At 36.5% G+C, this 15,643-nt stretch overlaps 2 protein-coding genes and 1 long non-coding RNA gene across 6 annotated transcripts; 2 read left to right on the top strand and 1 right to left on the bottom strand.

Moving 5' to 3' along the window:
• The first annotated feature begins 2,641 nt into the window (after window positions 1-2,641).
• On the top strand, window positions 2,642-5,550 carry LOC105131730 (H/ACA ribonucleoprotein complex subunit 4-like). 3 transcript variants are annotated; one of them, XR_843486.1, is made up of 3 exons: window positions 2,642-4,590; window positions 5,110-5,296; window positions 5,373-5,550. XR_843486.1 is itself a non-coding variant. In XM_011034842.1 (2 exons), the coding sequence occupies exon 1, from the start codon at window positions 2,782-2,784 to the stop codon at window positions 4,558-4,560; it is 1,779 nt and encodes a 592-aa protein (XP_011033144.1). In that variant the 5' UTR covers window positions 2,642-2,781; the 3' UTR covers window positions 4,561-4,590; window positions 5,110-5,550. The 3 variants fall into 3 exon arrangements, 2 of the variants coding, with proteins under 2 accessions (XP_011033144.1, XP_011033145.1); XM_011034842.1 differs by having other exon boundaries at window positions 5,110-5,550; XM_011034843.1 differs by having other exon boundaries at window positions 5,092-5,550.
• On the bottom strand, window positions 5,285-11,189 carry LOC105131731 (uncharacterized). Of its 2 annotated transcripts, none has more exons than XM_011034845.1 (3): window positions 10,577-11,189; window positions 6,867-10,473; window positions 5,285-6,455 (listed from the first exon to the last, which is right to left on the bottom strand). In XM_011034845.1, the coding sequence occupies exons 1-2, from the start codon at window positions 10,910-10,912 to the stop codon at window positions 6,895-6,897; spliced, it is 3,915 nt and encodes a 1,304-aa protein (XP_011033147.1). In that variant the 5' UTR covers window positions 10,913-11,189; the 3' UTR covers window positions 5,285-6,455; window positions 6,867-6,894. The 2 variants fall into 2 exon arrangements, with proteins under 2 accessions (XP_011033147.1, XP_011033146.1); XM_011034844.1 differs by having other exon boundaries at window positions 6,455-6,721; window positions 10,577-11,188.
• Window positions 11,190-12,644: 1,455 nt separating this feature from the next.
• Window positions 12,645-14,282, top strand: LOC105131729 (uncharacterized). The gene is made up of 3 exons (XR_843485.1): window positions 12,645-12,786; window positions 12,903-13,014; window positions 13,160-14,282. It is a non-coding gene; the product is annotated as an uncharacterized LOC105131729 (long non-coding RNA).
• The last annotated feature ends 1,361 nt before the right edge of the window (window positions 14,283-15,643 follow it).

Here is a 15,643-nt window from a genome sequence, read left to right as displayed (position 1 = left end):
GGAGAAAAAGAAAAAGAAAAAGAAAGTTCATATAGGAACCTTAAAATTCCAAAACAAAGAACGGCAAATGGGAAAAAAAAATTATTCTTTCTTTTGTTTTCTATTTTTTAAAAAAATTATAGGACCAATCTACAGAATATCATTACAATCCAAGATTTGGGTAGTGAGTAAAAAGAAATAACCCGAGTTAATTTAATTTTTTTTTTAAAAAAAATTATCACTAAAATAATATTGTTTTTGTTATCATATGTGAGTAAAAATAAATGACAGCAGTCCATTTAAATTTTTTTTATTATTATATGATCGGCAAGTTGGCTATTAACGAGTTTGGCTACTAGGGATCAAACTTGCATGCATAGGCATAAATAAGCATATACTTAATTTTAACACAACATAGATTAATAATAATAATCCAGCTAGCATACGTGGGCTCTCATGAGGCGAGAAGCATGAGAAAATGCAGGCCTTCCACTTATTTAATCCAAGTATGATGACAGAAGCCTAAGAATTTAAGAATTAATGGTCAAAATTAAAAGAATTCAATTATTAAATTATTAAATATAAACAAATTAACATGGAACAAGAATTGAGAAAGAGGTTCAATGAACAAGTATTGTAATTTGTTCCCATTTTAAAAGAATTCACTCCAATCTTCAACAAGAAACAAGTGGAGTATAATTGACTCTATCATGATAATTTTATTAAATCACAATGGTCGATACGTATAAGATAGATGCATTTAATTTTCCTTTTAAAAAAATATATTGCAAAAGGGCATGATTCTTTGCTAGAGTCTCAAGTTTGTGGGAGATCCAAAAATTACTCTCTAGTGAATTTAATAATAATGAAGGAACGATGTTCAAAAAAAATAGTAATGGAAGAACAAAAGAAGTAGACAAGAATGCTTGGTGTAAAATACCTGTCAAATCCTTTTTTCATGTATAATTTTTGTTCAAAATAACATTATTTCAATATTGTTTTCAATTTTTTTCAAAATAATATGGTTTCTATTTGAAAAACCGAAACAAAACTTGTTTTGTTTTAATAAAAAAAACTAGAAACATTAATTTGGAATAGATTAACCAGACATTGGTACGAGGAATATGAGTGTTACCTTGGAATATTCGTGCAATATTCCTTTTCATAATGCAGCCTGCGTGTGATGCACGTTGTGTTTCCCAGCCATGAGTGAAAAACAAAGTTCGTGAGATATTGGCCAAGAATCATGCTGGCTTTCCTGTGAAAGGGACAAAGTGACCACTGGTAACCATCGATGGAAAGCTACAAACATCATGCATCTCTTCCCACTATGAATCTCATGCAGCAAAAACCCTTTTTTGAAATCAATACCTGCCGCACTAAGGAAAGAAGTTATTTTTTTTATTAGTTCCCTTGAATTTCTTTCAATATCTTGCGAGAAACAAATATTGATAATAATAAAAACTCTCAAGAAAGTGTCATGTAGTTCATGAAAATTGGATATAAAGCTAACATGATTCGATACTTGTGCAAGAGATTACGCCAAATGTTACAATGGTCACAGCATGAAATCCCCATTCGGAATGCGATGTTAATAACAGGGAAAAGCTCATCATCTGCTGGATTTTATCAAACTTTCATTGTATATATATATTTGGATCAGACATCGATCAAGTGGAGATTACAGAAATATATATAGTCTAAGAACAGAGACTTTAAGCCAAGAAAAAGAGAGGGTGCATGCTCCTTTCATCACGGAACATTATTAATTAGAGAAACAAAATCTCCACGCAGCAACCAAGAAGTTGGGTTCGGAGAGAATTATCTGAGAAGCTTGCTTTCATCATCTTCTCTTCTCGATCCCACCTTGCTTGATCATGCAGTACTCCTCCTGTTCATGGGGGTATTGGACTTGTTGCCATGCTTGTTGTGGCGTAGAACTAAGCTTGTGGGGTGGTGTTTCTGGTTTGGATCATCAGTGATCATGACTTCTCGCTTTTGAACCTCCAAGGGAAGAGCAATACTTTTCTGGGCGGCGGTGCCGGTGTCTACTTTCACAGATTGTGGACGAGGAGGGTAGAAGAAATCTGTAGGGAAGAAGTTGTATTGAAGGCCAGCCATGGAATCAAGAAACTTGATGGTTCTTGAGAGCGAAGGTGCCTGAAATCTTGGCAGGAAGTGGCTCCCCCCGCCGCCATATTTATAGATGGCAGGAAGTGCCTCGCTCGGCTGCCATATTTATAGAGAGGGAGGGGAGCTGTAACGTGAAAGCATTTTAGTACTTGGCATTGGTTTAGTGTGCTGAGAAAACAACTTTTACTTCGAATTTTAAGGAAATTGTCTATTTGTCTCCATATTTTATTTGTGTTTCCTTTTATTTTTATCAATTTATTTATTTATTTATTTCCAATTTGAGAGTCTTATGTTAATTCGATTTGTTGGGCATTATATGTCTCCTTCCTGGAGTAGGTCAAGACGGTGCCTGATGGGCTAGGCCCATTTTCATTCCCTAACTCGAGTCCAACTCCAAGTAAACCGGGCTTAAAAACATATGAGCCGGTTTGGCTGGGAGGACCTACTGGGCCTAGCAGGACAAGGTCCTGTCCAATTCATACCCAACATCATAGACATGAACAGAAAACCCTAGCCCATCTCAACGAGACATCTCTTGCCCCTTTCCTCTCAAAACCCCCCAAAACCCTAACCCTATAAATCCGCATTTCCACCTCTAAACCCTTCTCCTTCACTAGCCTCCGTCAAAAACCCTTGAAGCCAGGAACTCAGACACTCCCGGTTTCCACCATGTCTGAAGTCGAGCTTTCTCGTTCTGAGAAGAAAAAACACAAGAAAAAAACCCAAGAAACTGAAACAGACACGAACCCCACAGACGCTGGCAAAGATTTCATGATCAAACCCCAGAACTTCACCCCAACAATAGACACTTCACAGTGGCCAATTCTTTTGAAAAACTACGACAGACTTAATGTGCGAACTGGACACTACACTCCACTTCCATCTGGTCACTCACCTCTCAAGCGTCCACTTGCTGAATACATCAGGTATGGTGTTATGAATCTTGATAAACCAGCAAACCCATCATCACATGAAGTTGTTGCTTGGATTAAGAGGATTTTACGTGTCGAAAAAACTGGTCATAGTGGTACCTTAGACCCTAAAGTTACTGGTAATTTAATTGTTTGCATTGATAGAGCTACTAGACTTGTTAAATCCCAACAAGGTGCTGGGAAAGAGGATGTTTGTATTGCTAGATTGCATGATAAGATTGCTGATGTTACGAAAGTAGCCAGAGCATTAGAGACACTTACTGGAGCGGTGTTTCAGAGGCCGCCCTTGATTTCTGCTGTTAAAAGACAGCTTAGAATTAGGACAATTTATGAGAGTAAGTTGTTGGAGTATGATGCAGATAAGCATTTGGTTGTTTTTTGGATTTCGTGTGAGGCGGGGACATATGTTAGGACAATGTGTGTGCATTTGGGGTTGATTCTTGGGGTAGGTGGGCATATGCAAGAATTGAGGAGGGTGAGGTCGGGGATTTTAGGGGAGAAAGATAATATGGTTACTATGCATGATGTTATGGATGCTCAATGGGTTTATGATAATTATCGTGATGAGAGTTATTTGAGGAGGGTTATTATGCCCCTTGAAGTGATTTTGACTAGTTATAAGAGGTTGGTTGTGAAGGATTCTGCTGTGAATGCAATTTGTTATGGTGCTAAGTTGATGATTCCAGGGCTGTTGAGGTTTGAGAATGATATTGAGGCTGGTGAGGAAGTTGTGTTGATGACTACTAAGGGTGAGGCTATTGCTCTGGGAATTGCTGAGATGACAACTGCTGTTATGGCTACTTGCGATCATGGTGTTGTGGCAAAGATTAAGAGGGTTGTGATGGATAGGGATACTTATCCGAGGAAATGGGGGTTGGGGCCGAAGGCTTCAATCAAGAAGAAGTTGATTTCTGAGGGGAAGTTGGATAAACATGGGAAACCAAATGAGAATACTCCTCATGAATGGATGAGAAATTTGGTTTTGCCTGCTGGTGGTGATTCTATGGTTGCTGGCCTTGCTGCGGCTGCTGCTGACCCAGTTGTGAAGGAGATTGGTGAAGATGGTGAGGGGCACAAGCGCAAATTGGATGAAAGCTCTGATAGCCCTGCTGCTCATGTTGCAAAGAAGGCTAAAACTGAATTAGTTAAAGATGAAGAGAGTGTCAAGGTTAAGAAGGTGAAGGAAGAGCTTGTGGAGGGAAGTGATGATGAGAAAAAGGACAAAAAGAAGAAGAAAAAGAAGAGTAAAGAGGATGGTGAGCTAAAGGAAGAGCCTGTTGTGGGAAGTGAAGATGAGAAGAAAGAGAAAAGGAAGAAGAAAAAGAAGAGTAAAGAGGATGCTGAAGTGGAAAATTTAGTGGAAAAGGAGACTGAGAAGTCTGAGAAGAAGAAAAAGAAGAAGAAAGACAAAGAGGCTGAAGAGGCTGCAACCATTGAGAATGGCAAAGCTGATGGAGAGGTTGATAAAAGTGAGAAGAAGAAAAAGAAGAAGAAGGACAAAGATGGAGAAGATTAGACAAGAAAGTTAGTAACATTTTGATTTAAGTTAGTAATTCTGATTTGCCTGCTTTTGTTAACTTATGGCATCTGCAGTACTGTTTGTAGTTTTTGTAATGTTTTCATGTAGTTTAAGCAGAAACAATTTCCAGAACCGTGGTCTGCTTTCAGAATGGTTTATTTGGCTATAAAATTTTTGTTATATTCTTCACATGTGCAATAAATTTTTATTTTTCTCCTTGGACCATTCATGAAGTTTTTTTATGAAATTTTGTGGCTGTGCTGTTTCATATGAAACTTATATTAATCTTTTCTTTTGTCAATGTAATGTTTCTTAATTCTTTCAAGTTTTCCATTTTGTACATCTTTGGTAGCTTATGAATTTGGGGATTTGTGTGAGAAGGTTGTTTCATGGAGTATGGGGGGTGATTGGTTTGATTTTGCTATGCCAGTGGCACAGAGATACTTCTGATAGTGGTATTCTCAAAGACAAATTTTGGTATTTACATCTTGGGTGCAGGCATCATTCTCTTTTCTGTTTCTTTTTTGATTGGATGAATGGTTTTAGGGAATGAGGTCGAGGAAGCTCTCGGATATTTGCAGATGCAGCCAGGATTGGAGCTTGTTTGCCTTGCAAGCCCTGCATGGATTCCAAGTTCATCTATTCAGAATCAAGATACCGATTTCTGTAGATAGCTTCAGTTTTGGAGCTGCCTTCGAACTGTTTCATGGTTTATGCCGGTCCGATCCACAACATGCTGTCATTCTGTGTAATGCGTCGTTCTGTGGTTTAGCCAAGGAACTTTCTTAGTTTGGTTGCCGATCCACAACATGCTGTCATTCTGTGTAATGCGTCGTTCTGTGGTTTAGTCAAGGAACTTTCTTAGTTTGGTTGCTTTTAGACTGTAATAGATGTTTAAGCGTCTACATTTCTCACCTAGATATGCTACGTTAAGTTTTCCATGACTTGTAGTGGGTTTTGGATTGGACGTGAAATCATCAATTGAGACACATCTTGTTACAGAATAAACACCAGCCCTTGAATGCTCTACATGCGTTGTTCCGGAGGATATATTAACAGAGAACAGATCATGAACCTGCCTTGTCAATTGGATGAAAATAATAAAAGGAAAAAAAAAATCACGTCAGAAAAGTAGAGAGTTTCTTTTTGGATTACACAGGCCAGGGTTATCACCCCGCAACATTCATCAATCAAACAAATATGAAACAAAATTTAGCAGCTCGAAAAACACAAATGCTGTGTTTTGAAAGGGTATGGATCAAATTTGGATGGTAGCCGAGTAAGTTCCATGTAATGCTCTGGGTTCAAATAGGGTTCAAATACAAGGAAGGGCGGTGTGGATGGCTTGTTCAAGACACGATAGCAAAGAGAAGAAACTGTTCTTTACCAGTTCCAGTCTTTATAGTACAAAGAAGAAGCCACCCTTCAAAACTAGTAGTTTCCGCTCCAGAAGGTACACACATTACTCACAGCTGTCTGTCTATTTACTTGAGGGTTTTTTATAGAAAGAAACAAAAAAAAATTTTCTTGGGAATTTCCTTGGTTTCTTGCTTTTCCTACCCTCACATTTCCTTTTTGAAACTCGTCGTTTGCTCCTGCTTCACCTGCTGGCATGGTAATTTGTTATCGTTACTTACAGCTGCATCATGTATCGGGGGTCCAGAAAATGATTACAATACCGTTAGATTTGTAATTTCTTGGGAAAGAAAGTCATTTACAGAATCAAGAAAAAATGGGAGATTTAGTGCAGTAATGTTCACTCTTGTTCTTAATTTTTGCTTCTAATGAGAAGTCAGGAAACTAGGTGGTTTATCATATATTAAGTATTCTGATTGCTGATTCTGCCGAGCTCGAAGAGAATCTGGCCATAAAAACTTACAGAAAACCCTAATCTGCAATGAATAACAACATAACTCTTATTCAGTCTCCACAACAAACATCTTTTGTACACTCACAAGGTTTTAAAAAAGCAAAAATGATAGTAGCCTATACACCTTGACTATCTTCACTGAGTTTTTTCCTTTCATCTTTTGATAGAATGCTATCCCTATATGCATGATAAATCCACTGAGTTTATTACTCCTGTGTGATTATTTAGCATGTGTTACTGATACTACTAAATGAATAATTATGGACTAGCAGCTTCTTGTCGCCGCACCTGCATATTTTTCAAACACTGAGTTGTTAATTCTTTATGACTTCTACTATTTTTAAAAAACAGAAATCAAGTGGGTGCTGTTTGTGTACAAGATTGCTGGCTTTGAACTGATAACAGAAAGAAAACTCAAGGGCTGTGTACTAACCTTAAGAATAACTAGAAGGGCTGCTGTATCATGTGTCTGACCACTCTCCACTTCCAATAGGGGTGACTGCCTCAAAGGCTTCTACAAGCAATGACACTTTTCTTTTCCGAGCTGGTGTCAGTTTAGCAACGACCTGTCGAAGTGCATAATCAAGCATCCATTCATCAGCATTTTTCCTGTCATCCGTGTCTAGGTGCCTTAGATGAACCTTTTCAGCTTCACTTAAAGGGTCCAAGGGCAGAAATCGTGGCTCCTGTTGATTGAATTTTTTCACCTTCTCCAATGCCTTGACAAATCTCTTGAGGAGGACCACCTTTTTCAGATTGCTCCAGTTCTTGTGCACGGCTGGCTTTGGTTTGTTTCCTTCTGTTGGTATTGGTTTTGTCTTTTCTTGTGCACTGATGTTATCAAAATTGAGATGCGATTCTTGTTGATACAATGTGGTGCTCTCCGCTGCTTCTGTGCTTTCAAATTCTCCAAAGCTGTCACCGGTGCGCTTAAAGGAAGATGAGATGAATGGTTTCTCTCCTTCCTCGGGTTTCTTTTCAATATACTCCTGATCGTGGTCTTGAGTTATGTCACTGGCAACTGATTGATCATCAGGCGCGTCATCTTGAATTTCAGGAAGAGGAATTTGGTCAATTGCTTCTTCCACCAGCCTTATGGCTTCCATCTGTTGGAGTTTAATCTTTTGGTTGTCCGCATCATCATTCCTCGATGTTTTCATGCCAACCAATGTGTTGCCATCATCCCCTTGTTCTTCCTTATATGCTCCCTCAATAAGTGTCGCGTTACCTGATACTATGTGCTTATATATCAAGAACCAGAACTTCATATGTTTCTGCTTTTCATGTGCTACATCAGTTGTGCAACCTGGTTCTGATTCGTGAAGCAAGGTGGACCCTTGGAGAAACTTTTTGAGCTTATTCTCTTCTTCAGCAACTTCAGATGATTCCTCTACTGGTGCAGAAATTGTAGATAAAGAAACCACATTGGTATTGGCAGTTGAACCCTCGTTTGGGGTTTGGCCGTCAGGTTCATCTGATTCATCATAAATTCTGTTGTTTTGGTTATTGGTGTCTGAGTTTTGGCTGCTTAATCCTAAATCACGATCATAAACCTCCGAGGCAGAAACTGATCTTGCTTCTTTGGCATCCTCTGGGAGAACTTCCCCATTTATCACAAGTTTCTCGGTAGAAGTTCGTAGAGCATCATCGGTATTTGGCAAAGGCCTGTCACATAACTTAGATTCTGTATCCTCAACCAAACAGTGGTTGACGAAATCAGGTTCATTGTCTTTGATAATGGAATTAGTTTCACCATTACCAAGATTGAGAGCAACAAATTGGTTCAAGTCTGCAAAAGTGTTCTCCAATGACGAAGTGGTTGATGCGATTGTGTCAAGGCTTGATGTCTTACGAAGGGTGATTCCAAAAATAGTTTCTCTTCCTTCTATGGACCGGTTGCAGTCAGAGGCACCATTGCAGGTTTTAACTGGAGTTGTATGAGAAGAAACTTCTATGTTGAACCTTGGCGAAGTACCAACTTCAGTGAGTGGGGTGATGGTCTCAAATGCTCGTACAAGCAGAGCTACCTTTCTCTTTTGAGCTGGGGCTAGTGTAGAAATAACCTGTTGAAGTGCATGATCAAGCATCCATTCTTCAGAATTTTTTCTCTCCTCCAAGGTTTGATGGCGCAGATGAACTTTTTCTGATCCTAGTTCAGCCTCTGCATGTAGAAACCGTGCCTTCTGTGGATTGAAGTTCCTCACCTTTTCCAATGCCTTGACAAATCTCTTGAGGATCAGTATCTTTTTCAGATTACTCCAGCTCTTGGGCATTTGCTGGTTAGACTTGCTTTCCACCCTTGAATGTGCTTTCTCTCTTTCAAAGGCATTATCAGCTTTGAGCCTCAATTCTTCTGGTTCCTGAACTATGCTGTCTCCGTCTGAATCATAGGAAGTCAAGATGCTTAATTGCCCATCTTCACTTTGATCCTTCACTGCAAGCTCCTTGTCTGAAGTGTCACTAGCAATTGATTGATCATCAGATGACTGGTCAGGAATTTCTGCGAGTATTCTATCAAATGCTTCTTGCACCAACTTAATGGCATTACATTGGTAGTGGTGAGTTTTTTCACTGTGTTCATCATGATCTTCCTCATCGTTGCTCTGATCTGTACTGGAAAAATCCTGAAAAGAACCAGATTTGCTGATGCCAGGCAATGTGTTCTCATCTTTCTCTTCTTCCTTGGTTTTTTTATTGAGAGGTGGCTGGGCTCCATTTTCTGTGGCAATACCTGTTGCCATGTGCTGATATATTAGGTTCCACAATCCCATATGCTTCTGTTTTTCCTTCTGAGTTTCGTGGCTGACATCTATGGCGTATCCATGCTCAGAATCTGCACTTGGGAACTGATAATTTCGCACAACATCTTGGTTATTTTCTTCACTGGCTGCTATTTCCTCTTGCAATGGCTTACCGATGGAAGCAAAAGAGACCATGTTGTTGATGTCTCTAGACTTCGCAACTCTATTCTGGTTTAGCCTTCTGGCTTTGTTTAGTTGTTCATCGGCTACACTTGTTGATGCATCAACCTTAGCAGTGTTTGAATGTGAATCGATTTTGAGCACATCCAAGTTCAAATTTTCAATCCCACCTTCATCAGCTTCTTGCTGAAGAACTTGAATGTCAGTGACACCTATAACATTGCTGGTGTCTTTGTCATCTCCACCATGAGCATCTTCTTTCGTTGACTCAGATCTTAGTCCAGCTGTTTTGCCAGTGGAAGAAGATACAGCTATCTTGTCATGAGATGTTTCTAGAACTGCTGAATCTCTACAAGAAACCAGTTGACCTGTCCGAGTTCCCTTCTTTGCATTGCCAGAACGTTTTACTCTTCGAGAGGATCGGCTTTCTGATTTCATGCTTTTTTGTTTCCTTAACAGACGTCGCCTAATTGATACAAAGCGTTTTAGTGGAGGTACATCAGAATGGCGATGGCCGTGAAGTGAGCAATAACTGTATGGACAAACCTCCATAGCTGAATTTCCTTCAGATACCCTGCCTTCTGGTTGCAGCTCAAGATGGTATGGAAACTTGGAGTACTTGATAGCTGAGGAACAGGTGGCTTTCTGTATGCTCGAGTCTGGAATTTGAGAACGCTTCTTCATGGATGGTCTCTTTGTTCTTATGCTAGCCACTTTTGTTAAGATCCTTACAGGTCTCAAAGTGGTAGTTCTTGTCATGACTCTCATAGAATTGTTACCAGGAGAAGCTAATTTTGGCTTTGAATTCCTTGGTATTTTCCTATTATCATCATTACCACTCAAAGCAGATTCAAAATTGTGAAGACTTGCCTGAAGCTGAACGTTTCTCCCGTCAAAACTTGCCTTCGAAAAATCAGGTGGTATATCAGCATCCCTGGCTAAAACCATGGAAGAACGATTGGCAATCTTGATTGATGTTGACTTATTCAGTTTTTTCTTCAGGTCAGTGCCTCCAGGAGATATCCTCATCAAAGGTCTCCTGAATTTTGTACTAGACAACCTCGTCAAACTCTTTGCAGGTTTAAAACTAGATCGCCTCGCCAAAGTTCTTGCTGATTTCTGCATGGGAAAGGCAATAATTTGGCTTATGATATTTAAAATCTCCATTACTTGGAACGTTCCTACCAACACTAGTTTTTTTATAAAAAAAGAAGGAACTTGCCTGCAAATTCTCTTTCTTTGCAGTTGAAGAAGTGGTGGTCCTCATATAATTTGGTGACATGCGTGAGTGATGCGAGCTTGCTACATCACTAGACAGAACAGAAACATCACCAGATTTGACTTTAGATTGTCTCGTGATGAGTTTCAAGCTTGGCAATCTTGCAAGCTTGATTGATCTTAGCTTCTTTACTTTCCTCTTCAGCTCTCTTCCTCCCCCATTGCTAGTATCTTCATTCTGATAACATGATGATGATGATGATCCACTGCTCATAGATGAACTTTCAGACAAGGAGGAACAATCAGAATCAACTTCAGTTCCAAGCTTTGCAGCCATCATGTTCAAAATCTTTAAAAAAAGAAGGAAGGATCTGGTTCCCTGAGTCAAGAGAAAGGAATAACAAGAGCTTTTTCTCTCTGTTCTTTAGATTTCAGATGGACAACACTAGTTTTTGGAGGATTTGCAAGGTGCCACCCTGGATATAATAGTTGATATGTGCTCAAAGAAATCACGGACATTCCAAAGTTGTGCTGTGGCCGTGTTTGGTTGGTTTCTTCTTCTTGACTTGATTTTTTTTTTTTGTAACTTCAACTGTTAAGAAGGATGTCATGTTTGAATGTTCCCATTGACTTGGCTTCGATAAATTGACTGATTCTTCCTTCTGGGGTATACCATAGTTAATAACTTCGTTTTGATTTTTTTTAAATAAAATGATATTAATTTGAACAAATGTTTTTTTTAAAAACTTAAATGAATCTTGTTTTGGAAAAATCTTTTTTAAAAAATATTCTTTAAGTTAACAGACCATCAAGTCAATTTTTAAATTATTTTAAAATAAAATCTGATTTAAATTAGATTTTAAAATCAATAAATTACCAAGTTAACTTATTAAGAGTCAGTTTTAATAAATATAGTTAAATTTTCAGTATGGTAGGTGTTAAAAATTTATTTATTTTGTTTAAAATTAATTTTTTAATATATTTTATTTATTTTAATGTGATATTAAAAATAAATTTTAAAAAATAAAAAAATAATAAAAATAACTAAGGTAGTATTGTACGGTGCGAATATACCAATATGAAATCCTAACAGGATAAATAGTGGCTTTTAGATGTCTCATTCAGCTTGTATAGCTGTAAAATTAATTGGGTGGACCCAAAAGCACAAAGAACCACCACATGCTTTGCCCATCACCATCATCAAGAGAGGCCCAACCGGAAAAAGCATCATCGCTGGTTCTCTGTGCTTCTTATTATATCCAAGAGTGACAACCATACACCGTACAAGAACTGATATACAAAAGAAATTGATTCCACAGATTTTGACGGCCATTTACAAGGAGGAAAGATTCAAAGAAACTGGTCATTTTCAAGATCTATGGCTGTTCTGTCTTTTCAATCAATAAAAACTTAGGTCTGCGGTTGCGTTAAGGTGAAATTATTTTTTTAATATTTTTAGATTATTTTAAAATATTAATGTTAAAAAAATAATTTTAATTATATTTTTAGGATGTTTTTGCATTTGCAGAAGAAACTGCGCTTTATAGAGTTTTGAGATTTGTTTTTGTTTAAAATTATTTTTTTAATATTAAAAATAAATTTTAAAAAAATTAAAATATTATCTTAATATATTTTTAAATAAAAATACTTTTAAAAATAATCAACAATCAAATATAAAACACTGCCTTATTGGAGTAAGCTAAGCTGTCAATTAATTGATATCATATACATGGCCACATGATCGTAGATGAGTTTTCTTATTATCTTAGGTTTAATTTTGATAAAAAATACAATTCAGTCATATTTATTTTGATTAGAAATGAATGGTTTTTTTTAGTATGTGAAATTGAGAATTTTGGTTAAAAAATGGATGAGATTTTTTGAAAAAAAGTTCAAATTGTCATAAAAATCAATTAAAAGAAAAGGTTATAAATAAACATGAAAATACAAGAAATCAATAGCGGTTATTTTAAATTAAAAGGATTAACTAATTATTTAATTAAGAAAAAATTAAGCCGTAAATAAAGATGAAAGTAAAAGAAAGTGTTGTTATTGGATTCTTTGAACCGAGGAGAGTGTCAGATGGTGGGGCCATGAAAGGAAGAAGAAACCGCGTCGCACGTTCCGGGCCTAATTCAAGTCCAGCTTCAATTGTCGGAGATCGCACGGTGGTGCTGGTGCTGGTGCTGGCGCTGGTGCTGGCTTGGCCTTCTAGTACTCTTTTTCCACATCTAACACTTCCTCTATGTTGCTTAATTTCCATCTAAGAATGTTTGTTAATCTAATTAATTAGAGTATTTTTTTTAATAGGAGATCATATTTATTTGTAGGTGGTCAGATTTTGATCCTCCAAGTTACCTGATGATCATGGGATCCAAGACTGTAAGCAGGAGAAAGAAGAAAAAGATCTAGGAAAATATTTGGGATTTCCGCGTATTCAAGGTAGAGTTAAAAGTGCTCATTTTAATTTTATCATTGATGAAATTAGTGGAATGTTAGTTGATTGGAAGGGTAAATTGATGAACAAAGCATGAAGGGTTTCTCTGGCAAAATAAATCTTGAAACTATGCCTATTTACCCTATGCAGAACATGTGGTTGCCTAAGCTACATTCATGCAAATTGATAAAATTTCAAGGCAATTTATTTGGGGTAACAAGGAGACGAGAGGGAGCTGGAATTTAATTAATTAGAATATGGTTACTCGTCCTCGCATCAATGGTGGTTTGGGTGTGGGGGAAACAAGGTTTGGAAATATATCTATGCTTGGCAAACTGATCTGGCTTCTCCTGAATAGCCCTTGTAAATTGTGAAGAATAAGCTGCTGGTTCAGCTTCAAAACTATTCTAACTCCAGTTCTTACAGCTGGAAATCCATCATTCGAGCTCTTAAACATTTGAGGGAGGGATTCATGGTAAGGCTTGATACTAGAAATGTGTAGATCTGGTATGATATATGGCTGGAGTTTGGGAGCTTAGTGTCAATTCTTCCTGTAGCGAATATTCGTGACACAGACATGTTGGTGAAGGATCTTTGGGTTGACGGCAATGGAACTTGGAGTCATTATCTACGGTAATTCCCAGTGATATTCGTTTTGGGATCTTAGCTGTCCCAATTCCTAGAGAGCGAGATTTGAAGGACTATGATTTGGAAAAAATCAATTGCTGGAACTTGTACTCCTCAACTTGGGTATACTTGGCTTCTAAATAGATCTAGATATATCGAGGATGATATAGGAAAATGGCGATGGCTAGTGAAGCTTAAGGCTGTGGAAAAGGTCAAACACTTAATTTGGCCCATCTTCTATGGTGTTTACCAAGAAACACACTTCGATTTAGGAGGAGGTAAACGGACAATCAAGTATGTCCTCGCTGCCAACTTGATACTTGGCTTTGTGTTAGGGATTACGGATTGCAGAAGAGATTGGGAGGTTTCGCAGGAACTTGGTTTCATTAGAGCAACTAATTTTCTTGACGGGAATATTGTTGACTGGATTATTCAGCTAGAGAATTCAGACCAGAGTCATCTGTTTTGTTCGGCTTTATGGTGGATTTAAAGGCAGGGAAGTTGTTTTGCTTTCGGAAACCACTATAAGGTGATGTTTGGTTGAGGAGAGGACTGTCTGGAGAACGGTTGCTGATACTTATATGACCTAGGTGTTTGTTTACGTAGTTACTGTTGCGGTTGTGACTGTATTTTAATTAAAATGTAATTTATAGTAGTTTGATAATAATAAAAAAAATAATTTATTATTTATGATTTTATATGATTTTTATGTTTGAAATGTAGATAATGAAAAAAAATAATTCTGCTTTCTATGCACTGTACACATTAATTATATTATTCACTAAACAATATAATTAGTATGAACAGTATATATTAATATACTATTTATATAAACAATGTAAAAAAATTGCATTATTCACTTAAAAACAATTAATAATATAATTTATTTACATTGTTTACTTATCAAATAAGCTGTTTAGTCTTTTTTATCCCTTTATTTCCACCGTAACAAAAAAATAAAAAGGAGAACTACGCTGCAGCTTCTTGGTTTTGATTTTAAGACTTCGAGGTTTTTCCTCAGATTTCAAAAAACAAAAATTTAGATAAAAAATATTTTTTATATTTTTTTATATTTTTATATTTTAATTTTAAAAATAATTATTAAAAAAATAATTTAACCAACAATTGCTACTGTAATTCTAAATAGGCTCTAAATAATAAATAGTTTGTGTATAACCTATGCAGTGAAAGCTATTATTCAAGAAAAGAAAACATAAAAAAATAGTATAAGTCTATAATTCCTAACTCTATATATAAATATTTAATTTTTTAATAAAAAATATTAAAGTTTGAAGATATAATTTATATTATTTTTTATGTAAAAATTAGTGTTTAATGTTAGCCTAATTAATACACATGTCTTGATAAATTAGAAATAAATTAGAAATGAACTAACATATGAATAGATATGAGGTCCTACATACTATTTATGTATTTAATTATTTTATTTATTGTAGCAATTATTTAAGACTATACTCCACAAGTAATTTTTTTTTGATAATCGGTTATAATTACAATTACAAAAAAAAATCCCTAGAAAAAACACACCGTGGACTCCCTCACTTATTTTTTTTTTTGGTCCTTTTAGTTTTGTTTTTTAATTTCAGACACCAAAATCTTTCTTTCAAATTTATCCTTAAAAATTACTTTAAATGGAATTTTGCTGTAGAAGTTTATTTTAAATAGCATATTATAGGGTTCATAAGAAGTCAAAAAAATGTTCCTAACATAATTGATTTTATTAATTAAAAAATCAAAGTTTTGGAGACCAAAACTGAGGGTTAGAAAAATTCAGCCCTTCTATTTTTATTTTTTGTACGTGACGGTGAGGTGCATCTTTTTAAATTTCAGTCCTCAAAGTTTTTTGATTTTCCATATTTGATCCTTTTTTAAATTTCAATCCTCGATTTAATCTGCTAGATCAAACAGATCAGGCAAACTTCAACACGGTTTCAACAAGCAAGGGCTACATCGCGGGGTCAAGTCAAATTAACAAGAGCAAGAGAA

This window comes from Populus euphratica, unplaced genomic scaffold (assembly GCF_000495115.2).
Source record: "Populus euphratica unplaced genomic scaffold, PopEup_1.0 scaffold101.1, whole genome shotgun sequence".
Taxonomy (NCBI): Eukaryota; Viridiplantae; Streptophyta; class Magnoliopsida; order Malpighiales; family Salicaceae; genus Populus; species Populus euphratica.
The sequence above is the reverse complement of the archived record's forward strand: the minus strand, read 5'-3'. Positions and strand labels throughout refer to the sequence as shown.